General features: G+C 55.0%; 1 protein-coding gene across 1 annotated transcript; it reads left to right on the forward strand.

The window, feature by feature from the left end:
• Positions 1 to 14,598: 14,598 nt before the first annotated feature.
• LOC128847252 (zinc finger protein 501-like) lies at positions 14,599 to 20,215 on the forward strand. The gene is made up of 3 exons (XM_054046641.1): positions 14,599 to 14,757; positions 17,337 to 17,402; positions 18,160 to 20,215. The coding sequence occupies exons 2-3, from the start codon at positions 17,360 to 17,362 to the stop codon at positions 19,554 to 19,556; spliced, it is 1,440 nt and encodes a 479-aa protein (XP_053902616.1). The 5' UTR covers positions 14,599 to 14,757; positions 17,337 to 17,359; the 3' UTR covers positions 19,557 to 20,215.
• The last annotated feature ends 6,268 nt before the right edge of the window (positions 20,216 to 26,483 follow it).

Here is a 26,483-nt window from a genome sequence, read left to right on the forward strand (position 1 = left end):
AGGGTATTTGAGCTCTGGAATAGCTTCCAAGGGAGCTTGTGGAATCCCCACCATTGGAGTTGGGTTTTCTTGTTTGTTTGTTTTTGTGTTTTTATGCCCCTTGGAGGTGTTATTTCACCATCCCTGAGCTCCACACACTGCAGGTTCCGGCTGTGACGTTTTCTCAGGGTGTCCTGGACTGTGAATCTCCTTGTTACCCTCCAGCCTCAGTGCGAGGGGGACATGTTGCTGCTGAGCTGGGTGTCAGTTCTCTGTCACCTCCAGCCTTTAGCTCCCCACACAAACTCCCCAGGGCTCTGCCAGTCCTTACTTTGCCGTGCAGGTTAACACTAGGCACAGCCTCTTCCTTGAGCTCCTCTGAAGTGTCCTTGGGATGGGGTGCACCAGCCCCACACTGAGCAACAAGGGCATAAGGGCTCATTTTGGGCTCAGCCAGCTCTGCCCTGCCACACCTGCAGCAAATGCTCCATCTGCTGGAGGAATTAAAAGGCAGTGAATTAGTTCAGTTGGGAGCAGTGCTGAAGAGGAGCAGACCTGCAGTCCACAGCTCCAGTAGAGCAGAGCACCGTGAATCCTAAAGTCTCTGATACAGCTGCTTAAAGGGGCCCTCCATGAGAAAAGGGAGGACCTTCCGCATAGACAAGCAGAGAGGGACGTATTCTGTGGCCCTGGACAGTGGCGATGCCCTCTTGCTTCCTTGGGATTTGGATTTTCCCATCAGCTGAAGGACTTGGACTGAGGTGATCCCAGGGTGGGAGATGAAAGGAAGAGGCCCAGGGAGGACAGACTTAAGTAGTCTTGGTTGCCAGGTTACTGGTAGCTAAAAGAGCCCTGGGTCAGAGCCTGGTAGAGTGGGAGGGCCCGGGATCCCCTCCCCAAGATCCCCTTGGCAGTCCAGGGTTGTGGCCGTGATCACTAGGCCACGCTTCCCAACCAGACCCTGAGTTCAAACCATTATTGTTCTTCTGTAGTGTCCTCTTCCCATGTAAACTGTCCCCAAAGGGATAATGCCAGCTTGTTTGAGTCAATTGAGGATCAGCGCCAATATAACTCACAACACTGAGATATAGTTTTAGTGAAAACAAACAGGAGTTTATCAACAAAGACTAAGATTTAACCGTGTGACTTTATCTGATAAAATGTGACTATGTAGATCATTGTTGCTACTACTGTTATGTAATTACAACAAATCTTGTACAAAGTGTGTCAAGGAAGGTGTCAATAGAATGCAAGAGAAGCAAGTCTTGGCCCAGCTGGAAAAAGAAGCCAAAGCGAGAGCCAAGCAAGTTGAAGAAAGAGCCAGAGAAGCTGACAGGATGCGTATGGAACGGTGGCTGCTGAGCAGAGGGTTCACCAGATGCAACAAGAAACTGCCAGACTTAAGCTCCAAATCAAAAAAGCAATGGAAAAAGAGCAGAACCTGTATCATCTTGGAAGTCCAGTTTATAACAATGTTGGTATGCTGTTTGATCATGATGGATATGTTTACTCAGGGGGATGTCATAACCCAGTCCCAAAGTGAGTATGAATGTGACTCTTCTGTGTTATCTGTAACTAACAGGGAGATATGTGGATACCTGAGCGCTTGGTCATTGCATGGGGCTCTCCACACTTCAGACTCCCCTGTGCATACTCAAGGAGGTGGGGGCATCCTTATCCCCCACCTCTTGGGTATTCCTTGAGCAGGTCCTGCGAGAGGGTGTTCCCCGCCCACCCCTCACCCCAGGCACTCCAAACCTTTTCATCAGGTCCCTGTCCTGTGAGCCTCCTCTCCTCCATAACCCGATCTGTCTGCGAGTCCTGCAGCCAGTTTGCTTCCGAACAATGCTGAGGGAACAACTTTACAGCTCATGCTCCACACGTTTCACTTCCTCACCCTTGTGTCCTGCCTGGATACCAGGTGACGGGACTTTCTACCACCTGTAGAGGGTTAGGAACCCTGGTGGGCCAGCCTATATTCCAGCCTGGTCCCACGGCCCACCGTGAATATCAGTTGGAGGCTCCTTCATGAAGCTGTGAGCACGGGTATGTACCTGGTACGGTTCACCCCCATTCCCAACACCTGTCCCCTTTGCAGCGTGAGGGAGAACCTGGTGCACGCCTATCTAGAATGTGCCAGGTTGCAGCCCCTATTCCGGCTCCTCCAGAATCTCCTCTTGAGGTTCTGGCTGCACTTTACCCCACACCTCTTCATACATTCACACCCTGTCCGTGGCCCCACGAAGTCGCGAGACCCCATCAACGTCCTCCTGGCACTGGCCAAAGTGGCCATTTACAATACCAGGGGGAAGATGCCAGATGAGTGGGCGTTCTGTGACTGTGGGGCCTATTTCAGTTCCTCTCTTATTTCACGCATCTGGGCAGAGTTCCTCTGGGCAGCGCCTGCTGGCTCCCTAGACAGCTTTGAGGAGCAGTGGGTGCTGTCCAGGGTTCTCCTGGTGTCCCCCTCTGGATCCCTAGTTCTGAACCTATGACCCCCCACTCCCATCCCTGTTATCCCTTAGTTGTCACCTGAATTCAGTAGGGTCCCGGGATCCAGTGGTTCCTCCCGCAAGGCTGGGGGAGGCACCCGCCCGCCTCCTGGAATTTCCAGTAAGAGCTGTCTGAGCCACCTGCCCAGGCTGTCCAGAGGAGGAACACAGCGAGTGGTGGGAACCTCTGGCAGGGGGAGGTGGAGTGGAGGAGGGACTCAGCAGGCAGTGGGGGTCTCAGGAAAGGGGCCCGAAGCAGGGAGGGGAAGAGACGAGCGTAGGCAGGACCACCACAGCCCAGGCCTCCCTGGCCTATTATACCTTCTGCCCATGCCCCGACCAGAGCTTCCAGGGCTGGGGGAGGCTTTTTTTTTTTTTTAAGCTTCTCCCACTGCCCAGCTGATACACTAGAGCAGCATTTCTCAAATTTGGCCACCAGGGGCTTTTTTTGCTGCCACAGCCTCCAGCCCCCTGCCTTCACTAGCAGGACCAAGTACTGATTTTGCCCCAGATCCCTAAGTGGCTCCCTCAAGGATTGAGTGGCCCCCTCAAGGATTCATAAGTTTCACAGGAATCTGTGACATTCTATACCTTGGTGGAGTGTACCCCATATTCCTCATTTTCATAGAATTGTGATCTTACCTTGTAAGGTATCAGGGGAAAGGTTATGATCTGCTGAAAGTCAGTTCTCTATTCATATATGTGTATCATTAATGCAGATGAAGTTATGAGAATTGTGTTGTATGCTGGTCAGTAAAGCATGCTGTAACTTTGGAAAGTAGTCTTTCAATGATCCCCCACCAAAGACAACAAGAAGTAAAGTAACCAACGCCCAGCCGGGGTATAAACTAGCCGATCGCCAGCCAATGTCCAGCCATTGAGCTAGAATGCAGTCACTCACCTGCATGACTTTTTTGTAAACGCCCCTGCTTTAACAAAGACACCAATATCACACAGCCATTCCTGGACTTTTGTTTTAAAAGCACATGAACTGATCATAGAAAAGAGAGAGTCTGGTGACATAGCAGACTCTTTTGCTACCTATCCTGCAACCAAGACACTGAGAAGAAGACAAGAGTACAACACAGGAGATTTGCCCAGGTTGAAGGAACAAACCTGTCTACGAAGGACTGTAATCTCCACTGGGGTGAGAAAAACTGACAAATCTAGTTGCTGCCCAGGTTTCTTTCCTTTAAAAGCATTTTATCCAGAAATTCCTATCTCATTAATAATTGTCATGATTATGAGGTGTTTTGTTCAAATGCCTGCTTTTGATTTTAAAAGATTTTCCTGCCAGTGATCATGGAGATATGTGTGTTACATGGGTTTAAGTATGTCAGATTCTCCAGAATATCAGAAATCTGATTTTTTCACCAACACCTTGATTAGGAAAGGAATTCCCTGGTCTAAACATCAGTATGGCAGATAAGGCAGGTAAGAAGAGGGTTTCCATAGATATATAACATTTTCCAAATATATAGCACCGTGTCATCAAATACCCCTGCTTGTGCTTCTTCTTCTTTTTTTAAAAATTCTCATTCTTGTGCTGTTCTATTTCCTGTCGAGTTACTGTGATTTACTGAGTTAAAATATTACAGGTTTCAGAGTAGCAGCCGTGTTAGTCTGTATCCGCAAAAAGAACAGGAGTACTTGTGGCACTTTAGAGACTAACAAATTTATTAGAGCATAAGCTTTCGCTGTAGTCCACGAAAGCTTAAAATATTACAGGTATTCTCATTATTTCAAATGAAATGTGATTACCATGGATCTAATGCTGCCAGACTTTGTTAGCTGGAAATACTTTGAATTCATGCACATAGCTCTGCAACCTGCCCAGTTTTGAATCCCCTCAGAATGGCCGTGTTTGAATCCCAGTCCCATCCGTCTACCCCCAGCCTGGGCAGGGCGCAGAGCAGGTCTGGGGCTGGACTCCCGTGGGGCAGAGGCAGGCAGGGACCGGGTGCAAGCGGGCCTCCCTAGGCTGAAGCCGCCATGCTGGGCTCCGGCTCCATGTGCTGCTCGGGGACCTTCCCGGTTTGCCGCCTGCTGCTTCTGGCCGTGAAGTTCGCTCCATTGCCAGCCATACACCAGCAGCTCTTAAAGGGACCCGCGCTGAGTCACACGCTTCTCTTGCTCTGGGACCGGTGCTGGCAGGGCGGTGGCACCTGGGAATCAGAGCCGGGAGCGGGAGCTGGACAGGGTCACGCTCAATTTTGTGAATGTTAACAGCGTGTAATGTTCTCTTCTGTGATCAATACTCAGTGAAATCATTTGAGGAAAAGATTGCACGTGTATTGGCCTATAAAAGAACAACACATATCCAGAAGGAATGAATCAGGCAGACTCAACCTGCGTACATTTGTTTCCAAATTTTCCTTGGAAGGTAAGCAATTATTTTTCTGCAATGGAATTCTTCAGTATATACATGATGTTCCTGATCGCCCAACACAGGGTTTACCTGAAGTGTTCAATTTACCTTAACTGGGACCAGGATTAGCATCACTACTTTTCTTCACATTTCCTTTGCCTACTGCAAGAGGGCCTCCTCAGTCCCGCTTCTGTGTCGGTATACAAACCCCACAGCAATCCTTGTTCTGGTTCAACACACTCTGCAATTTCCCCACCTGGGTTTGCCAGCTGTCCAGTTTTCCACCAGAACACCCGGTAGAAAAGGGACCCCAGCAGCTCCAGGCTGCAATGTTGACTGGGCTGGTAAAAGTCCAGTTGGCGTTGCAGCAGGGCTAAGGCAGACTCCAAGCCTTCTGTGGCTCTGTGCACCTCTCGACAGCAGTGCCAGAAAAGCTAGGGTGACCAGATGTCCCAATTTTATCCTGATTTTTGGGTCTTTTTCTTATATAGGCTCCTATTACCCCCCACCCCCATCCCGATTTTTCACACTTGCTGTCTTGCCTCTAGGGCTCGCACTTTCCTCTGAGGCCTGTCTGGTCAGCCTAAGAGAAGCAGCTCCTAGGCTCACGGGCAGCCAGTTGGCTCTGTGTGCTGTGCTCTGCACTCAGTTTCATGTAATATAGATATTAGCAAAACAGACTAATTTTTTTTATCTTAATTTCTCAAGTATGTCATTCAGTGTATCCTACAAACCAAAGCCCATAACTGTTCATTGAGCAGTGACTTGCTGTTTAAAATGTTTATTTAACATCTATTTATAGTCATATATTGAAATCACACCCACCCACTATTAAAGGCAGGATGACACATACTGTATTCAGATTTCTTGTATATGCATGTGTCTTATAATGAATCTATGACTTATGAAATATCTGATAACTGCTTAAGTCGGGGCGGGCAAACTTTTTGGCCTGAGAGCCACATCGGGTTTCCGAAATTGTATGGAGGGCTGGTTAGGGAGGCTGTGCCTCCCCAAACAGCCAGACGTGGCCTGGCCCCTTCCCCCATCCAACTGCTTATCACCCCCTGACGGTCCCCCTCCCCCGGGACTCCTGCCCCATCCACCCCCCTCGCTCCCTGTCCCCACGCAGCACAGAGCACTGGGTCAGGCCATGGCGGCACAGTGAGATGAGGCTGTGGGGGAGGGGGAACAGCAGTGGAGGAGCTGGCCGGGGGCTAGCCTCTCAGGCCAGTAGCTCAGGGGCTGGGCAGGAGGGTCCTACGGGCCGTAGCTTGCCCACATCTGGCTTAAGTGCAGCAGTTGATGTCATACTCATTTCTCCATCTTCTTTCATGATCAGATGGGACACTTTTCCATCATGCCAAAGGAAAAAAGTTGGTTGTTGTGCACACAATGAAACAAGCCCTAGAACTCTTTCAACTATTTCATGACAGTGCACGGGGTGGACATCAAGGAATAGTCAAAACAACAATAACCATGAACAAAATATACTATTGGCCTGGGATGACAAATGACATCGCCGATTGGGTCCGTACTGGAGTAAAACTAAATCCTGTAATATTTACTTTATATTTTTAATACCAGTTTTACAGTTACATTGTAAAGAACAGTAATTATACATTTTCTGCAAAATGGAGAATTACTTTGCAATAATACTGTCATAAAAGACATTTAATGTCATCCTATTATTCTGTCTTCACTATGTAGGTTTCACGATGTCCACGTTGCCAGAAAGTGGGCAAGGAATTACATCTTGATATCACCTTGAAAAGCATAAAGGTGAGTTTTGGACTCTGACACACCTACAAACGTTCTTCAGAATTTCCTTTTACCTTCCTTCTATTGTCAAAGCATTAGGAATGTTCTTAGTGTGGACTGCTTATACATTCTATCAAGTCTCATTCTCTGCCCTGGAAAACTCTTAATCTTAGAAATAGACAGTTCAAGATAATAGCTTAGCATTATGCATTTTTGCAATTGCTACACAGTGAGGCCTTTACTTCCCAAGGAATTCAGTGCATGTGAGTGGCACAACATAGTGCAACTATGAGCTGTATTGCTCCATGCACTGCCATAAATCTGCACGTTTATTATTATATCATCTTTCTCACAAGTTTTCTTGTTCTTTGTCTTTTTGTTCTGAATTGTTCCTTTTCATACAGGTCAGTCATCCCTTTGAATTGGTGGGAATGGATTTAATGGGCCCATTACCGGCAACAAAGAAGGGATAGCAATATATACTGACAGTCACAGACTATCTTACAAAATGGGTTCGTGCATTTGCAATTAGAAATAAGTCTGCATCTGTGGTGGCAAAGAAAATGTACAAATTCATACAGCAATATGGATGTTCACAGTGAATACTGACAGATTGTGGGTCAGAATTCAATAATGAGGTAAATACTTATTTCTGTTTTTGACTATGTCTTCAACCACACTTTCACATCACAGATAGCTGACAGTGAACATGGGATTCATTGTCCTTGTGAGTTCTTCTTAATAGACACTTGTCAGCCAAAATGGACATAAACTCCCACTCATCTTATGTCAAGGATTGGAGATATCCCATCTCCTAGAACTGGAAGGGACCTTGAAAGGTCATTGAGTCCAGCCCCCTGCCTTCACCAGCAGGACCAAGTACTGATTTTGCCCCAGATCCCTAAGTGGTCCCCTCAAGGACTGAACTCACAACACTGGGTTTAAACACGCCAATGCTCAAACCACTGAGCTATCCCTCCCCCCCTCCGCTGGTCACTCGATCAGAGTTGCTATAACCTTTTATTCTTTCTTTTCTTTTTACACACCAAACCTGTCCAGGGGAAAGTTTATGGCATACGTTTTTTCCTTTCAGCTTAACCAACAGATGTGCCAAAAATTGGGAATACAACGGAGCTTGACCAGCCCATACCATCCACAAACCAATGGACTAGCTGAAAACACAAACAAATCCATCAAAAGGTAATTTTAGGCCAGTGGAAATTACAGTATTAATAGAAAGGGGAATGCACTATGACAGAAGCTACAAATAGCTTCAAATTTTTAGTACATTGAAACTAAACTTGTCTTTTATTTAAAGTAAAAGGAATTATCCCACTGCACTATGATGGACTCTTTACGCCTTTTCGATTGCATACAATTTCTCACATTAAAGACAGTACTTTCCCCTTCCCCCACAAATAATCCATCACTGTTTTTTACAGAGCACTGAGGAAGTTGGTTGATGACAGTGCAACTAATTGGGATGAATTTCTTGGTGACGTATTTTCTTTGCGAACAAAACCAAACATGACAACCAAATTCTCACCCTATCGACTACTGTATGGCTTTAAGCCAAGATTCCCAGACCTACTGTCAGACAAGTACATGCTAAGTGTCCTTCAGATTTCAGGTGCATATGTTCTTCTGTGATTGTTCATTTTACAAACACAGTTCCTTCTCCATTTGTTTCCAAAGCCACCAGATTTAGAGCAATTCGACGAAGAACACTACAGAGACTACATCATGAAAAATGAATCTAGCCGTGATGCTGAAACTAAAGTGGCTATTAGTAATATTTCAAATGCCCAAGAAAAGCAACAAATACAGTATGTGAAAACTAACACTCGTAAATATGGGGAAATAACATTCAAGGTTGGTGACACTGTCTTGTTACTGAATGCGAGAAGGAAAACAAGACAGGGAGGGAAGATGCAACCTACCTACGTGGGACCATACAAAATTGCCACTGTAGAGGGCAAAAGAGTTCAATTAGAAAACAAATCAGGGAAAGGTTTAGCAAGATTTTACAGTATCTCCCACCTAAAAGTATTTAAAGAGCCTCCAACATTAGGTGAGGAACATATATCACAGAGAAACATGGAAAAGGAAACTGCTGTGGATGAAAATGTCAAAACCTCAGAGGTAGGAGAAATGGGAGGAAACGTATCTCACAAGCCTCACAACAGCCAAGTGGAGGTCACACACATGGAAAAGAGTGTGTAGTGTCAGGAGTTTCAAGCAGTCATCCAATTGATTTTGATGACATGGTTATGGAGGATGATGAAGACAGAGAATGGCTTCTCAAAGGTATTGCTTACTACACAGTTGTTTTTAAAGAATTTGTTGACACACTTCCATTTATCAAGCATGTCAACAGTTTCCATGTAGGAATGGTCACATGTAATATATATATATTTTTTCCCCAGTAAAACTTGTAATGACCCACAAGATTACATACAGACTGTAGGCCAAAGTAAGAAAAATCAATTTGTATGACAAAGAATTGTGTGACCTGATGCAAGAAGGATGGCTGAGTGATAACGTACATTGAAATAGCTGTAAACATGGAAGCTGACTGGAGTGATTCAACAGATGTTTTTGAAATGTTAACTCTTCTTTCATCATCTGTTGTAGGTTACTGATACGTATTTGCGTTGTTTGGTTGAGAAAGCAAGTGAGAAGGTAGGTCATTTATTGTGATGCTATATGGCAATATCAAGTATATCAATAATCCGACTATCAGATGAATATGTGATAAAACATGTCTGACTGCACAGGGCCTGGAACTGTCACTACAAACCTCTAATTACTGAAAATATGTATGTACTTACTGCATCCAAACACGTAATCAGAAGTAATTTGAGGTATATACCAGAGATACATGAATAAAGCCACACTAGTTGTGATATGCAGTTCAGTGGGGCCATGATATAAACCGAAGCCTATGCACTGCATAATCAGTTTTAAAAGTAAGTACGCCATAGAATATTCAGTTTTAATAACATAAGATTTATAAACTCTATTTCATGTTTTTGGTAACAAAAAGGATCTCTTCCATGCCTTCTTTTAAATGATTTACCATGTGTTTTTGTGTGACACATTAATAAGTTGCTTGAGTATTAACAGGTACAAGCCATCTTGGCAGTCGTTGCTACTAGCATTCTGTCAGGCAGAGCAAGCCAAATCAAAAGGGAAAAGGTAAATATTAACATGCCCCACATGGGCAAATTCCCATTTTCAGAAAGGCAGTTAAGCAGAGTCTTAGGAAACAGCAAAATCTATTGTGGATAAACTCATTCTCCTCCTTGGTGGGTTCCACGCTTTTGGTTAGCGGCAGGCTGGGGTATTCATCTCTCCATCAGAATTTCCCCATTCACCAAGGCTTGCTCAGAACACCTTGCCTGAGCAGGGTTCCTCCCAAGCTCCTTGACAGGGGGGAGAGGGAGAGGAGACTTGTCTTTGGTAGCCCTTCCAGGCATGGGGTTCACAGAGCAGACACCCAGTTGAGTCTTTCCCCTCTGGTGGAGGTTTCTTCCCTCAGACCTCTGGGACTCAGAAGGGCTGTTTGCCCTGTTGGGCAGTGTTTCCCCTGCCCTTTCCCTCTGTACCTGTGGCTTTCCCCTCCTGGTGCTTGTCAGCATCTGCACTGGGCAGCTTTCCACTGGCACACCTGCTTCACACAGCTCTCATCACACAGCCCTAGCTGGCTTCAGGGGAGGCTATTAACAGGTTCTGCCAGGTAACTTGATCGGCCACAGGTGTTCCAATTAACATGGAACAATTACCAACGGAAAAGGGGCCTGATTATCCTGGGGCTAATCTGCCTGTCTTCCACCACTTCCTTTTGCTGCCATGCCTGACCCTGTCATATTATGCTATGGTCATGAAAGATTAATAGTAAGCATGTACTGAAATTGTGTAATACAATGTTATCCCCACTGACTGCTTTGCTTCACAGACAAGTATAACTGCAATTTCATTATCTTTTTTTCCAATGATCACAGAGTGGAACTCTGCAAAGAGAGATATTATTGCTTCCAGTCAATGCTCAAAATCACTGTGTGCGGGGCTCAGGGCAGAGTGTGTGTGTGGGGGGGTCAGGGCTCAGGGGAGAGGGCTGGGTGACTGCCCCCCTAAGAACTCCCAACCCCCCTGCTCCTTGACCCCTGACTACCCCCTCCTGGGACCCCTGCCCCCAACTGCCCCCCAGGACCCCACCCCCTATCTAAGCCTCCCTGTTCCTTGTCCCCTGACTGGACCCTACCCCCTACTTGTCCCCTGACCCTTATCCACACCCCCACCACCAGCCAGACCCCTGGGACTCCCATGCCTATCCAACCACTCCTCGCCTCCTGACAGGACCCCCAGAACTCCCGACTCATACAACCCCACCCAGCTCCTTGTCCCCTGACCACCCCCTCCAGAGACCCCCCCCCCACCCTAACTGCCCCCCCCCAGGACCCTCCTTGCTCCCTGTCCCCTGACCCCTATCCACCCTCTGCCCCCTGACAGATCCCAGGACTTCCATGCCCCATCCAACCCCCCTGCTCCCTGACTGCCCCCTCCAGAGACCCCCCCGCCCCAACCACCCCCCCCGGGACCCCACCCTGCTCCCTGTCCCCTGACTGCCCCCACCCCTTATCCAACCCCTCCCCGGCCCCAGCCCCCTTACCATGAGGCTCCACGCAGAGCCAGATACACTGTCCCGTGGGAGAGCACAGCCCTGCCCCTCAGAGCGCTGCGTGTGTGGCGGCAGAGCTCCGGCTGAGCGGGGAGCATTTCTGCCTCCCTGCAGAACCAAATACTGCCCTGCGGGAGCGCGCAGCCCCGGCCCCCAGAGCGCTGTACGCACGGCGGCAGGGCTCCAGGGGAGGGGGGAAGGTGGGAGAAGGGCCGGCAGCTTGCTGCGCTCGGCCTGGCGCTCCGGCCCAGGAGCGTGGACCCCGCGGCTTGCCGTACCGGGAGAGTGGGGCCATTTGCCCACTCTGTGCGCACGGCTATGCTTCTGCTCCCTGCCCCCACGGGGGGAGCGGAGAGCAGGGGGGAGCGGGCCGGGCTGGGCAGGATTTTTAATGGCACGCTGGAGTCCCGGCAGGCTCCAGCGTGCCATTAAAAATCGGCTCGCGTGCCGTCTTTGGCACGCGTGCCATATGTTGCCGACCCCTGATCTAGCACCAGGTGATAGATCCAAAGTAAAAGGCTGGCGCTTCCCTTGCCCTTCCCCAGCACTGCTCAACTTCAGGCACTTCTCCAACTTCTGGCCCACAGCCCTCTTATAAGGGCCAGCTGGGCCCTAACTGAGCTGAGTACAGCTGTGTACCATCCAGAAACATATGTAAGGAAAAGGTTATTTTCAGGTTTTGTCAGCAGAGGAGTTAAGACTGTCATATCTTTAGTTCATACCCAATCCATCTCACTTTCTGTCAGAATAATAGCTAATAATTGTTCAGAACACCAAAAGGCTAACAGGTACGGCCAGTGATGACCTGACAAAAATTTAACAACCGGTTCCCTATAAAAAGTTCTGATATATGGGATGTGCCACAGTATGTATTTTTTGTACCAATAGGGTTACCATATGTCCGTATTTTCCTGGACGGCGATTTAAGAACCAAAAAGCCTGACATATTCGGGAAAATACGGCTGTATGTTAACCCTACCTAAAGTTCTTTTTTAAAAAGATGGGCCTGAACTAGAAATGAACTCCGTTTCACATGTGTGGGTCCCTGCCACTCCCTGGGGGTGTGCTAGGGTGACCAGATGTCCTGATTTTATAGGGACAGTCCCAATTTTGGGGTCTTTTTCTTATATAGGCTCCTATTACCACCCACCCCCTGTCCTGATTTTTCACACTTGCTGTCTGGTCACCTTAGCCCAGTGTGCACATGTGTGGGTCCCAGCTGCTCCCTGCTCCCTCATTGAAGCAGGTGTGCAGGGTTACTGCCCTGGGAACTGCAGGGCACCAGTGGACGTGTGGGGCTGGCTGCAGACAGGGGTGTGGGGCAGGCTGGAGGCAGGGACTGGCTGCAGGTAGGGCAGGGGGGTGCGGGGCTGGCTGGAGACAGAGGTGTGTGGGGCTGGCTGGCTTTGGGCAGGGCCACAGGCGGGTGCAGCACGGGTTGGCAGGAGACAGGGCAGGGGGTGCGGCAGGGGCTGGATGCAGGCAGGGTGGTGGGTACTCACCGGGAGAGCGTCTTGGAGCAGCCCGAGCAGAGCAGCAGGACGCAGCCCAGGCCCAGCAGAGCAGCCGGGGACCCACCAGGCAGCAGCAGCAGCAACAGGGCCAGGCGGCGGCCCACATGGCTCCCGCAGCGCAGCGCCCCCGGCAGCTGGAGGAGGAATTACACACTTCCTGGCCGGAGCCCATCAAAGCCACAGCGCCCCCTCCTTGCAGGGAAACGGGTTAACAAGTGGTTCTAAAACCGCTTCAAAATTTAACAACCGGTTCGCGAACCGGCTCCTGCTCACCACTGGGTACGGCCCTTCGCAGCTCTCGGGAACTGCTAATGGTTAGAATTCACTACCTGCAGCAGCTAGCAAGTCTTTCAAAATAAAAAGCAACCAAAAAAGCAAAAGAAACAACAATTACAAAAAGACAAGAATATGCAAAGCACCTTATTTGTGTTTCTATTCTGTATAGGTCCAGTAAAGAATAGAGTCAACTGTAAATTATTTTTATTATTGAGTCTGCAAAGAAAAAAAAACCTACATAAATAAATTACAATGACTGGACACGGATATGTGCATATTTATTTGTTTTTCCTAAAGTTAATTAAGTATCTTAGGAAAAATTCTCAGAGTGGCCCTCAGGAAGAGTTGGTGGCCGCGCTCTTAGGCTACCAAAAATTTTTAGCAAGAACCCCTGCCCTAGAGAGCTTACAGTGGAACTGCATCAGTAGCCACAACCTAAGAGTGGTGTCTAATATCTTGATCTGTTTCTGGCCTAGCAAAACGAGGCCCTGCACTTAACTCCATGGTACTGGTCTGTTTCGATGGGTGCATCTGATCAATTCCAACATTGCAGGGGATTGTCTGGGTGGCCATCAGGAGAAGGGGGATGATTTTGGTGACAATTGGAAAACGATGAGGGGGAAATAGGGGACAATCCTGAGTGGGCAGAGCACCGGTCCCTGACCCAGAGCAACAGGAGCTTTACTGCTGACATCCAGGTGCCCGACGGGGAGCTGCAGTCAGTGCCCACACTGGGGAGCCAGCTGGGAGATGGGCAAAGGGGATCCCTTGGAGGGGGGCAGACATGAAGGGGTTTAAATAGAGCCCAGGGCTGGGTTCATCTGGACCTACAAGTAACCGGAAGAACCCAGTGGCACAACTCTGACAGCTCCCATGACCCGAGCTAGGGGAGCAGAGCTGGTAGCTCCAGCCCAGGGCTGGTAGCTAGTGAGTGTGGTGTGGAGACAAGAGACCAGCTCTGACTATCTGCTCCCTGTGCCAATCTGTTACCAGAGCTTCCCTGACTCCCCATCACCCTGGATTCTCTGGAACAACCCCATCTCCCTAGAAACTCCCCTTCTCCCCGGGATCTGCACGTCTCTTTCTGTCCCCCCATTGATCCTGTGGTTTCTAGGCAGGATGCCTGCATAGCGCTGAGAGAAGCTGCCCGTGCCCAGGGGCGGTGGGGCCCCCAGGGAGCAGGGTCTGGGGCAGGGGGCTGCAGCGCGATGGGTTTATCGCTAGGACCCAGCAGCAGCTGGGTGGGAACAATGGCCGGGTTCCCTGTATCCCGGCAGCAGGAAGTGACTCGCAGCCGCTGCGGTGACTCTGACTCCCGGCGAGATCCCCGAGCCCCGGCGGCTGGTGCTGGGAGCCCGGAGCCCGGAGCCCGGGCTGCAGCCGGGAGAGGGGAATCTCCAGCAGGGCCCTTCCCGCTGCTCCCCAGGAGCCTCTCCCAGGGCAGAGCCCCCAGCCCGGCCAGGCCCGTTCCCGGTGTGACGACAGGCCGAGCCCCCGCGGCGCCGTGACTGGCAGAGGGGACGGAAGCGGGGCGGGGCTGCGCAGCACAGCGGCCCCGAGCCTACTCCAGGGCCGCTCTGGACACGCTACAGCCAGCCCGGTCCGCTCCCCCGGCCGCTACACGGAGGGGTGCAGAGCTGCAGGCCGCAGATCTGCCCAGCCCCCCAGCCAGCTCCGGGACAACTGGTATGGTGTGCGGGGCGGTGATCGGGGTCTGTGCGGGGGTGTGTGGGGCGGTGATCGGGGTCTGTGCGGGGGTGTGTGGGGCGGTGATCGGGGTCTGTGCGGGGGTGTGTGGGGCGGTGATCGGGGTCTGTGCAGGGGTGTGTGCGGTGGGGTTGGCTGCTCTCTGTGCAGGGCTCTGTGTGTGTGTGCGTGGGGTGGGGAGGAGTGACCTGTGCAGGGGTGTGTGTGTGGGGGGAGGTTGGCTGCTCTCTGTGCAGGGCTCTGTGTGTGTCTGGGGTGGGGAGGGGTGACCAGTGCCTGTGCAGGGGTGTGTGTGTGTGTGGGGAGGATGGTTGGCTGCTATCTGTGCAGAGCTCTGTGTGTGTGTGGGGGGAGGGGGGGTGACCGGTGTCTGTGCAGGGCGGGGTGTGGGCAGGCAGGGAGTGACTGGTGTCTGTGCAGGGCGGGGTGTGGGCAGGCAGGGAGTGACCGGTGTCTGTGAAGGGCGGGGTGTGGGCAGGCAGGGAGTGACTGGTGTCTGTGCAGGGCGGGGTGTGGGCAGGCAGGGAGTGACTGGTGTCTGTGCAGGGCGGGGTGTGGGCAGGCCGGGAGTGACTGGTGTCTGTGCAGGGGTGTGTGTGGGCAGGCAGGGAGTGACCGGTGTCTGTGCAGGGGGTTGTGTGGGCATCCGGGGAGTGACTGGTGTCTGTGCAGGGGTGTGTGTGTTTGTGGGGGCGGGGAATCAATTCTGGGTTAGGGTTCTGTCTGGTTCTGTTCAATATGTTCATCAATGATTTAGATAATGGCATAGAGAGTACACTTCTAAAGTTTGTGAATGATACCAAGCTGGGAGGGGTTGCAAGTGCTTTGGAGGATAGGATTAAAATTCAAAATGATCTAGACAAAACTCATCTAAAGTAAATAGGATGAAATTCAATACGGACAAATGCAAAGTACTCCATTTAGGAAGGAACAATCAGTTGCACACATACAAACTGGGAAATGACTGCCCAGGAAGGAGTACTGCAGAAAGGGATCTGGGGGTCAGAGTGGATCACAAGCTCAATATGAGTCAACAATGAAACACTGTTGCAAAAAAAGCAAAGATCATTCCAGATGTATTAGCAGGAGTGTTGTAAGCAAGACTCAAGAAGTAATTCTTCTGCTCTACTCCACACTGATATGCCCTCAGCTGGAGTATTGTGTCCAGTTCTGAGCACCAGCTTTCAGGAAAGATGTGGACAAATTGGAGAAAATCCAGAGAGGAGCAACAAAAATTATTAAAGGCCTAAAGAACATGATTTATGAGGGAAGATTGAAAAAACTGGGTTTGTTTAGTCTGGGGAAGAAAAGACTGAGGGGGGACATGCTACCATTTTTCGAATACATAAAAGCCTGTTACCAGGAGGAGGGAGGTAAATTGTTCTCTTTAACCTCTGAGGATAAAGATGCCATGGGCTTAAATTGCAGCAAGGGCACTTTAGGTTGGACATTAGGAAAATCTTCCTGACAGGGCGGTGAAGCACTAGAATAAATTGCCTGGGGAGGTTGTGGAATCTCCATCATTGGAGGTTTTTAAGAGCAGGTTAGACAAACACCTGTCAGGGATGGTAGATAATACTCAGTCCTGCCATGAGTGCAGGGGACTGGACTAGATGACCTCCCGAGGTCCCTTCCAATTCTATGATTGGGGGAGTCGGGAGAGGGGCTGCTTTGCAATGGCAGCACCAGCTGGCGATTGCTCTTTGGCCAGTGGTAGCACCCACAGCCACTTGGAGATCAGGCCTTATGGCGCCGGGCCCTGCACAAGCACAGAACGAAGATGCTCCTTGTGTCAAGGAGTTGGGGTGCTGTCCCCGTGGCAGGGGTCCCTGGATGTGCTGTGGAGTGTGGGGGGTTTCCTCATTAGTGTGAGGCGCTTCCTCCCTAGGTCGAGTCCAGTGGGGTGATGCTGTCAAATGTTTCCAGCAGGAGCACGCTCAGGGCTCTGTGGCTCAGAAGACCACAGAGCTGTTCCCTGTAGAGGTCTGATGGCCAGGCTGTGAGCTCTGAGCTGTTTTGGGGCTCTTTCGGGAAGGCCGTGGTCTGTTTCCCCATCTGCTCTGGAAAGCGCAGGAGTCTCTGCCAGCCCCTTGTGACCGATGGGATCTCTGGCTCTCTGCCCCATGCAGTGGGGTCCCCGGTGGGGCCGTTGGCTCACTGGATGTGGGCTGAGGTAACTGGCGCTTCCCGGGCTTACTCCTTTGCATGGAGTTGGTGTTCACCACCCAGGGTGGCATTAGCCAGGCCAGCTGTTTCCCACCAGTCCCGTTCAGAGGCTCAGTCCTGGCACTGCACGGAGCCAGTTTGGTTCAAGTCTGAAGTTGGCAGTGGGCTTTTATACCCCTGGTTAGTGAGCGGCTGTGGGGCCACACTTGCACTATGGCTTGGGGAGCCCGTGGCGTCATCTCCCCTCCACCCTGATTGTTGTGTCTGAATTGACCCTCTTGTGTTTCCAGGGGCATTTCCTGGCTGTCCCGTCCATGCCAGCCCCGAGTAGCCGATGAACGCTGAGCTCGGCGGGTGTTTACCTGGATCCCACCTGCTCTGTTCTCACCCAGCAGGGCCCCAATCCCAATACTGGATGGAGCGAGGGGAAGAGCTGCAAGTCCCAGATCTCAGCAAAGGTGAGGACGATGAGAGCTGGCCGGGCCCCCAAACAGGTGAGGGATAAATAAGCCCAGCTGAGAGGGGTGGGGGCAGCGGCAGAGCCGGCGCAACCACTAGACGACCTAGGCGGTCGCCTAGGGTGCCAGGATTTGTGGGGGCGGCATTTCGGGTCCCTTGGCGGCATTTTGGTGGCGACGCTTCGGCCGTCGCAGAATTCGGCGGCATTTTGGCGGCGGGATGATCTTCGGCCACCCCAGTCTTCGGCGGCATTTCAGCGGCAGCTTCTCACAGAACCGCCCCTCTCCTGTCCTCTTCCATCCTTTTTTGCCACTGGTCCTGGGCAGCGGGGAGCCCCCACATCCACCCCTGCAAGCCCCCCTGGCCCAGCTCCTCTCAGAGGTGGTCACCACCCTTTCCCTGATCTGTGTGCACCACTGTACCCATCCCACCACCTGCGCCAGGGCCCCCAGAACCATATGAGAGCCATGTCTTGGTTCTCACTGAAAAAGCAAATAATATTTCCAGCCCACACAGAGGCAAAGAAGGCTTGTGAACCTGAGCTGGGTGGTGCTGACACCTGCCTGAGTCTGCAGCAGCCTGAAAAAGCTGCAAGAAGTGTGACCGCCTCCTTCAATCCCACCTCGGAAACCGGCTCCAGGGAGGGGCGGGGCCACTTGAGTGGTGCCTCGGGCTCTGACTGCCGTAGTTGGGGCCCTGTCCTAGCCGGCCTCCTGTGGGGATGGCTCATTCCTGGTTGCCCGTTTGTTCCTGCAGGTGAGAGGCTGGCGAGCATGGCTGGAGCAGAGGATGCTGCATCGGGAAGAGGCGGCACCAGCACTGATGTGGAGCTGGTGGGAGTGTGGCACAAAGACCCTGCTGCGGGGGCAGAAGAAGCTGTGCGAGGAGGCAGTGCCAGGGTGGAGGAGGCTGTGCCAGGAGGTAGCGCTGATGCAGAGCCGGCGCGGCACAGAGGCGCCACCGTCAGGTGGCCCTTTAAATGCAGTGAGTGTGGGAAGAGCTTCCGGCAGAGTGCCACACTGACAAGGCACCAGCTCCTCCATGCGAGCGAGAGGCCTTACATCTGCACCACCTGCAGCAAAGGCTTTTGTGACCACGCAGCGCTGGCCACGCACCAGCGGGCGCACACAGGTGAGCGCCCCTTCCCCTGCCTGGCGTGCGGCAAGGCCTTTACTGGCAGTTCGGCGCTGCTGGTGCATCAGCGAGTGCACACCGGTGAGCGTCCCTACCGCTGTGGGAAGTGCGGGCAGAGCTTCCGGCAGAGTGCCCACCTGGCACAGCACCAGCAGGGCGCCCACGCCAGCCAGCGCCCCCACGCTTGCGCTCACTGCGGCAAGAGCTTTGGGCTGCGCTCCACGCTGGCACGGCACTTGCAGACACACAGTGTTGAACGCCCCCACGCCTGCCCTGACTGCCCCCGCCGCTTCCGCCAGCGAGCCCACCTGCTCCGGCACCGGCTAGCGCACACAGGTGAACGTCCCTTCCCCTGCCCGATCTGCGGCAAAGCCTTTGCCCTGAGTGCCACGTTGCTGCGGCACCAGCTGGTGCACACGGGTGAGCGCCCCTACCGCTGTGGGGAGTGCGGGCGCAGCTATACACAGAGCTCCTACCTGCGCCAGCACCAGCGCAGTGCCCACGCTGGCCAGCGCCCCCATACCTGCCCTGACTGCGGCCGTGCCTTTGCTGACCGTGCCAACCTCCTGCGGCACCAGCGGGGCCACACAGGCGCCCGACCCCACACCTGTGCTGAGTGTGGGCGGAGCTTTGCCCAGCTGGCACACCTACGGGAGCACGGGCGCACACACAGCGGGGAGCAGCCATTCTGCTGCAGCCGGTGTGGCCAAGCCTTTGGGCACCGCTCAGCCCTGGCTGCGCACCAGCGTGCACACAGTGGAGAGCGCCCCTACCCCTGTACCCAATGTGGGTGCCACTTTGCCCAGCTTGCCAGCCTGGTGGAGCACCGCCGGCGGCACACGGGTGAGAAACCTCACGAGTGCTCCCACTGTGGGCGCCGCTTCCGCCACCGCTCAGCCCTGCTTCGCCACCAGCGCTCCCATGCCGGGGAGCGCCCCTTCCGCTGCGGGCAGTGCGGTCGCGGCTACACCCGCAGCTCCAACCTCCTGCTGCACCAGCGGGTGCATGCTGCTGAGTGACATCCCAGCCTCCAGGACATCACCGGCATCCGCTGACTCCCACACCCCTCATGCTGGGATGGTCCTGGCCTGGCCCTGACCAGACTCCACACTGTTGCATGGCCACTCCCCTGCCCACTGCCCAGGAATGGGGGTGGCTGGGCCAGGCCTGCGTTGCCTGGCCAGGTACTGAGTGTGAGTGAAGCTGCTGCCACCAATCATGGTTTCTCCAGCCCCAGGGTGGAGAGTGCGGCCTCCTGCTCAGGGGTGGGGCTCAGGGAATGGGGACTGTGCCCAGGCAGTGCCAGACCCTGTTTTTCTCCCCTTTTGCTGGCTGGTGCTGCCTGGGCTGCTGCTCCAACACCCTGGGCCCTGCCGTGTGGCCCAGCCAAGCCAAAACCCGTCCTGCAGCTGCCCAGATGTGTGCAGGGCGGGGGAACAGAAGCAGGGGGATGCCAGTACTCAATGCAGGCTTGTGGGAAACAGGAGGGGCTGGGTGGAGGGATGGGGGCCTGGGCTGCGGGAGCAGCTTCTAATGAATTTTCTAAAATGTTTTGTTACAAAGTGAAAATAAACCTGTGAAATTCCCAGGGGCGCTGTCGTGTCTGCAGTGGGCAGGCACTGGGCCCCACGGCCTGACTGCACCAAGCTCCCCGGAGGGGAATGCCAGCTGGGCACAGGCACCCGGTGTTGCTATGGCTTCATTTGTGCCGCGGCATCCTGGCTCCATTTTGGAGAAATGTCTCTTTGGGGGCTTTTGTTGCCACCCCATTGTGTGTGAACATGGGCAGTGCCACCTCCCTGGTCCGTGCCAGTCACTCCGAGAGGAGCCAGCTGCCTCCCTTATCTCAGCGGGGCACGACCCTTTGCACTGTCAGTAACGTTCACTTCCCAGCCTCTCCGCACCACAGCTGCAGGTTTCCGTTCAGCGTGCAGTCCCAAAGCGTGCCCTCCCTTCCAGCCCAGTTTCTCCAGCCGCCAGGTGAGACGGGGCTAGGCTGGCTCTGGTCACAATCCTGCTGTGCTGCGAGACCAGCCTGCATGAGGACACCGTCGTCAGCTGCCTCTGGAAATCACTAGCACGCTGTGGCCCTGAGCGGGCTCTGCATTTCCTCTGCCTGGAAGTGTCTAAAGCTGTTGCGGACTGGCCTGCAGCCGACCTGGGTACTCAGGGCCTTGCTTATGGGCCCAGAGCCCCAGATCAGCTTTACGCCTCATCTGCCACCTGTGGGGTGGGACATGGCTGCAGCAGCATGGCCAGGCAGCCAGTGCAGAGTGGCAGATACTGCCTGGTGTCAGCAATGCCAGCGACAATGAGCAGAGGGGAGACGGCTTCAGGCCAGGGGGTCTGTGCCCAGGTCTGGTGGAGAGGGGCAGCGACTGGGTCTTGGCTTTCCTAGGAGCCCCAGCTCCTCATAGTTCCAGCTCCCTAGACCTGAACACTCCCTGCTAGGCAGCAGGCTGAGGGGAACCAGCTCTGCTGCACGCTACTGTGGGCCTGATCACTGGCAGCTGGCACCCTGGCTGTTAACCCCTGGAGCATTGATTCCTGGGGGTGGGGCCTGCATGCTGCATGGTGCCTTGGCCCTGGATTTAGTGTAAGCATCACGGGTGCCCAGCTGAGGGGTGTCTCTCTGCTACGGGGCTGGTGCCTGGGGGAGGGGGTTCTTGGGGGTTGCAGTAAGGGGGCGGGATGCAGTTTGGGTCTCTGGGCAGGTTTGAGCTTTGCCGTATAGTGGAGGCTTCCTAGAGCAAAGCCGGGGGGCAGCTCCTGGACTCCCGCTGGCCCCTGCTGGGAGCCAGACTGGGCCATATCTCCTGGGTGGCTGGAGTCACTGGTGCAGTGGTCCGGGCCAGAGGGAAGCCCTTCGAGCAGGTGGGAGGTGCTGCTGCAAAGGCGGGCGGCCACCGATGCAGTGATCCAAGGGCAGTAACTGGGGAGTAGCCTGGCCAAGCAGCAGCCATGGCCAACTCCTTGCTGCTACTAGACCAAGGTTCATTGCAGAAGCTGGGGCCACATGGGTGCTGGTCCTTGGGTTGGGAAGTGACAGTGACCTCTTGGCCAGCAGATCTCAGCGAAGAGCCTGGGCCGATGTGCATCCCCTGAGCTGCAGCCGGTCCCAGGCCAGGGCGTCCTGCAGCTAGAGTGGGCACCAGGGCCAAAGCCACCTACAGGAGCAGCCCCCAGGGCTTTGCTGGGAATTCAGGCCTGGGGGTTGGGCTCCCCAGTTGGGAGCAGTTGCAGTGCTGGGAGGGGGGCAGATTCACCTTCCCAGGCTGCAGGGCCCATGGGAGCTGCAGCCAGGTGGGCACAGCGGAAGGGAAAGTGTCCCACACAGCATGGATCTGCTGGGAGCTGATCGTGCACCACATGGCGGGGGAGGGAGAAGGGCATGAGCAGGCACAGAGCCTGCCGAGCACAGGAGCTAGGCCCCAGTGCAGCACAGAGGATGGAGTAGGAGCCTCCTCTGACCTACCAGGCACCTCCCCCTGAGGGAGTTGGGGGGGCCAGGCCCAACCCCAGTTTCCTACATGCTGAAGCCCACGAGGGGAAGGGAACCGTGCAGGGCTCAGTGGGCACACAGCTTGGCAGGGGCTGCACCCACCTTTGGTGGGACAGGACTCATGGGCTGAGGGAAAACAAGCCAACCCCTGCCCCAGCAGCAGCGGCTCCACAGGCTGCCCAGAGCAGGGGCAGCAGGTCCTGAGCACCTTGCTTTCTCCTGCAGGAGCCAGCCTGGGCTGAGCTGGGGCCAGTGGAGCCACAGGCCCACTCTTGTTATTCTCAAACACCTCCCTGGGAGGAGGCTGAGCTGGGGGCTGCCCCAGGGGCCCTGGGGGCTGCCCCAGGGGCCCCGGGGGCTGATCAGAGAGTTGGCCGAGAGTGACCGTCAGCCCGGCCAGTGGAAGCTTTTGTTCTGGCAGGATGGGCAGACCCCGCCCCACCCGGGCAGCCACAAGCAGGTTTTTTTTAAATAAAAAATAAATAACAAAATCCCAGTGCTCAGGTCTCTCCGTGCCAGCCCCTCACTCCCCTGCAGCTCCCACCCACAGCAATAACTTAACAATCAGTAGCATCTAGGGTTCTATTGCTCCCATCCTGGCCGCAGCTGGGATGTGGGGGCTCCATGACAGTGATGGTTTGCCTGGAGGGAGGTGCAAACAGCAGCTCAGCCAGGAATGGGGGGAGGGGGGTGCCCGGGAGGTGGGGGGGTCAGGCAAGGGACAGGGAACGGGGTTTAGATTGGTCGGGGGTTCTGGGGGGGCTGTCGGGAGAAGGGGGTGTAGACAGCGGTTGGGCAGGCAAGGGACAGGGAACGGGAGGGGTTAGATTGGTCGGGGGTTCTGGGGGGGCTGTCGGGAGAAGGGGGTGTAGACAGCGGTTGAGCAGGCAAGGGACAGGGAACGGGAGGGGTTAGATTGGTTGGGGGTTCTGGGGGGGCTGTCGGGAGAAGGGGGTGTAGACAGCGGTTGGGCAGGCAAGGGACAGGGAACGGGGGGTTAGATTGGTCAGGGGTTCTGGGGGGGCTGTCAGGAGAAGGGGGTGTACAGAGCGGTTGGGGCACTCAGGGAGCAGGGAGACTTAGATAGGGGGTGAGGTCCTGGGGGCAGTTAGGGTTGAGGGGGTCTCAGGAGACTGCAGTCAGGGGACGGGTAGGGGGATTCTGAGGGGGGTGGGAAGTGGGAGGGGGCGGGGCTGGGTTGGGGCTAGGGTGGCACTCCGTGTCCTCTTTTTTGATTGTTGAAATATGGTAACCCTAGAAATGACACTGCCCCTATACCCAGTGCATGTAGGGGAGGAGGGAGAGGCAGTGTTTTCACCAAAGCACTCAGTCTGGGTGCGGAGACACAGGATCCCAGGTTCTGGACTCAGTGCAGTGTTCAGGACCCCAGGTGGTGATCCAGGGGAAGAGAAGCTGGGGTTGGACCTAGAAGGGCTTGGGGGCATCTGCCTCACCCCTCAGACACCTCCTCTTGGGAACCCCCCCTCACCTGAGAGGGTCATGCAGCAGCACCTGGCCAGGAGCTGAGCCCTGGGACGCAGCAAGGAGCGTGCAGGCATAGGGCCATGGGGGAAGGGTGTAGGGCCCTGGCTGCCAGCTTCACCCCGTGGCCCTCCATGAGGCAGGCAGAGGGCAAGTGAAGGGAGCAGCAAGGAAGGGCCATGGGCCTTCGTGTGTGTGGCGGGGAGGGGGCTGGGGTAATCCTGCCCCAGTATCCTGCCCTCATCCCCACCCCCTACCAGCGGAGGCTGCTGGACTGGGCCCTGCTGTCCCTGGAGCAATGCAGGACCTTGGAGTGAGTAGCTGCGGCCTGTAGCTGATACAGCGGATAGCTGTGGGCCCCTCTGGAACTGCAGCAGCGCTGGCCTGGGTCAAGTACTGGCTGGTGGAGGGTGCTGGGCCTAGTGGCCACCACTCCACCCTGAGGTGAGCCCGGGCCAGGTCCCACTGCACACTGGGAGATGTAGAATGGCTGCTGACCCCAGCAGAACCCTGGCCATTAACCGAGTGGAACCAGGCCGGCCTCAGGACTCCAGCAGAAGATGCAGGCTGGAGGCTCCAGCGTAGGATGGGCTCCAGTGCCCCAGCCACATGCAGGCTGCAGTCTCCAAGTGCCAGCCAGCCCTGGGCCTGCAGGCTCCATCTGTCCCAGTCTGGGAGCAGGCAGCTGGGCTCGCTCCGGGGGCGGGGAGTTGCGGTGCTGCAGACTCTTCTCATTTGGGAAGGAGAAGACGCCGTGTGATGGCACAGACTCAGCCCTCGAGAATAGGGCCTGGCCAGCCACCAAGCGGCAGGAGGGGGCAGCAGTGCTTCTGTCATGATGGGCCCTTGCCCCCAGGCCAGAGAGCTCAGGGCCAGGAAGGACCAGCAGGATGTGTGTGAACTCAGACTAGAGTCCAGTCAGTGGCTGAGTGGAGAACACAACCCCCGTCCCTCCATCCAGTCCAGAGTGAGACCCCCGCGCCCCAAGAGAGCTGCCCCCAGGGCAATCGCCCTGCCTCTTCCCAGGCCGAGGCAGGGACGATTCAGGCCTGTTTAGTGAGAGCTGGGTAAGGACAAGCCATGTGGCCAGGAGCCCTCCTCCGGAGCACACCAGGGTCATCTAGGGCATTGGTTCTCAAACTGGTGGTTGCAACCCCTCAGGGGGTCACAACCCGGTTATGTGGGGGGTTGCAAGCTCCAACCCCGACCCCTGCGCTGGGCTGCCAGCCCTAAGCTCCTCCAGCCCAGCTCCACCCCCAACTCCACTCCACCTCCAGCACTGCTCCACCTCCAAAGAAAGGGTGCCAAATAGAAGTTTGCCCAGGGCGCCCTTTTTCCTATGGCTGGCCCGGTACTGAGACAACATTAGAGGGCTTGATTCGCAGCTGAACAAGTACTTTATTAACAGTCAGAGACACAAGTGCAAACTCTCCATGACACAGCCTGAGAGCTAAGAGCCCAGGAGCTGGCATGGAGAGTGTGAACGGGACCCCCCCCCCCCCCCCGAGGAGTGGGGGAGTGTGGAGAGCACCCTGTGGGGAGCCTGCAATATTTGTGCAGGGAAGGGGGGCATGGTCCCAGGGGCTGGGGAATCCAGGCCTACCCTTGCTCCCTGGAGCATGGGCAGCAGCATCGGGGACCAGCGCTCCCTACAGCTGCCAGAACAGTGACACAGAGGGAGCCCCACCTCGGCCAGTTCCCCCATCTGGAGAGGGCCCCAGGAGAAGCATCTGGGCCCAGCACATCCCTTCCCCACGGAGCAGAGACCAGAGCTTACGGTCTCAAATACCTCAGTGTGGGTCCACTCAGCCGGTGCTAACAGCTCCTCCTCTCCCCGCGCGGGGTCCAGCCCTTCCTCCTCGTACTCCGTCAGGTAGTCAGATTCCTCACCTGGGATGGGAGCACACATGGAGCTGGCAGTTGCTCCTGGCCTGGCCCCGGGTGCCCCTCAATCCTGACCTGCAGCCCCCACTTCTATCCCAGCCCTAGCCCCCCTCCCCCAGCCTTGCTGGGGCCCCAGAATTAGGGTTACCATACGTCCGTTTTTTCCCGGACATGTCCGATTTTTTGGCAATCAAACCCCCATCCGGGGGGAATTGCCAAAAAGCCGAATATGTCCAGGAAAAATACTGTCCGGGCACTTCCCCTCCCGCGGCTGCTCTGCGAGTCCTCCCCTCTCAGACTTCGGCTCTGTTTAAGAGCCAAGCTGTCCGAGCCAGCGCTACCGCCTTCGGGCAGCCCCCCTTGCCTCCGGACCCCAGCCGCCAGCCGGGCACTTCTCCTCCACAGCTCCAGCTGCTCTGCTCCAGCGGCTGGGGTCCGGAGGCAAGGGGGGCTGCCCGAAGCCGGTAGCGCTGGCTCGGGCAGCTTGGCTCTTAAACAGAGCCAAAGTCTGAGAGGGGAGGAACAGAGGCAGCTGGAGCCAGGGAGGAGAAGTGCCCAGCCGGCGGCGCAGGGTCCGGAGGCAAGGGGGCTGCCCGAAGCCGGTAGCGCTTGGGCAGCTTGGCTTTTAAACAGAGCCGAAGAGTCAGGGGAGGAGCAGAGCCTCCGGCCGCGGCGGCTCTGCTCCTCCCCTGACTATTCAGCTCTGTTGAAGAGCCGAGCGCTATGGGCTTCGGGCAGCCCCCATGCCTCGGGACCCTGCGCCGCCGGAGCCCGGGAGGGGAAGTGCCCGGCTGGGGGCACAGGGGCCGGAGGCATGGGGGCTGCCCGAAGCCCAAGCGCTGCCGGCTTCACGGTTTGCTGGGCAGCCTCCAGACCCTGCGCCCCCGGCTGGGCACTTCCCCTCCCGGGCTCCAGCTGCGCTGGGGAAGCACCGGCCGGGGGCGCAGGGTCTGGGGGCTACCCGGCAAACCGTGAAGCCGGTAGCGATCGGGCAGCCCTTTCCGCGTGGCTGGGAGTGGGAGGGAGGAGGGGGCGGAGTTAGGGGGGTTGGTGCGGGGAAGGGGTGGAGTAGGGGCGG

Source organism: Malaclemys terrapin, chromosome 13 (genome assembly GCF_027887155.1).
Source record: "Malaclemys terrapin pileata isolate rMalTer1 chromosome 13, rMalTer1.hap1, whole genome shotgun sequence".
NCBI classification, from domain to species: Eukaryota; Metazoa; Chordata; order Testudines; family Emydidae; genus Malaclemys; species Malaclemys terrapin.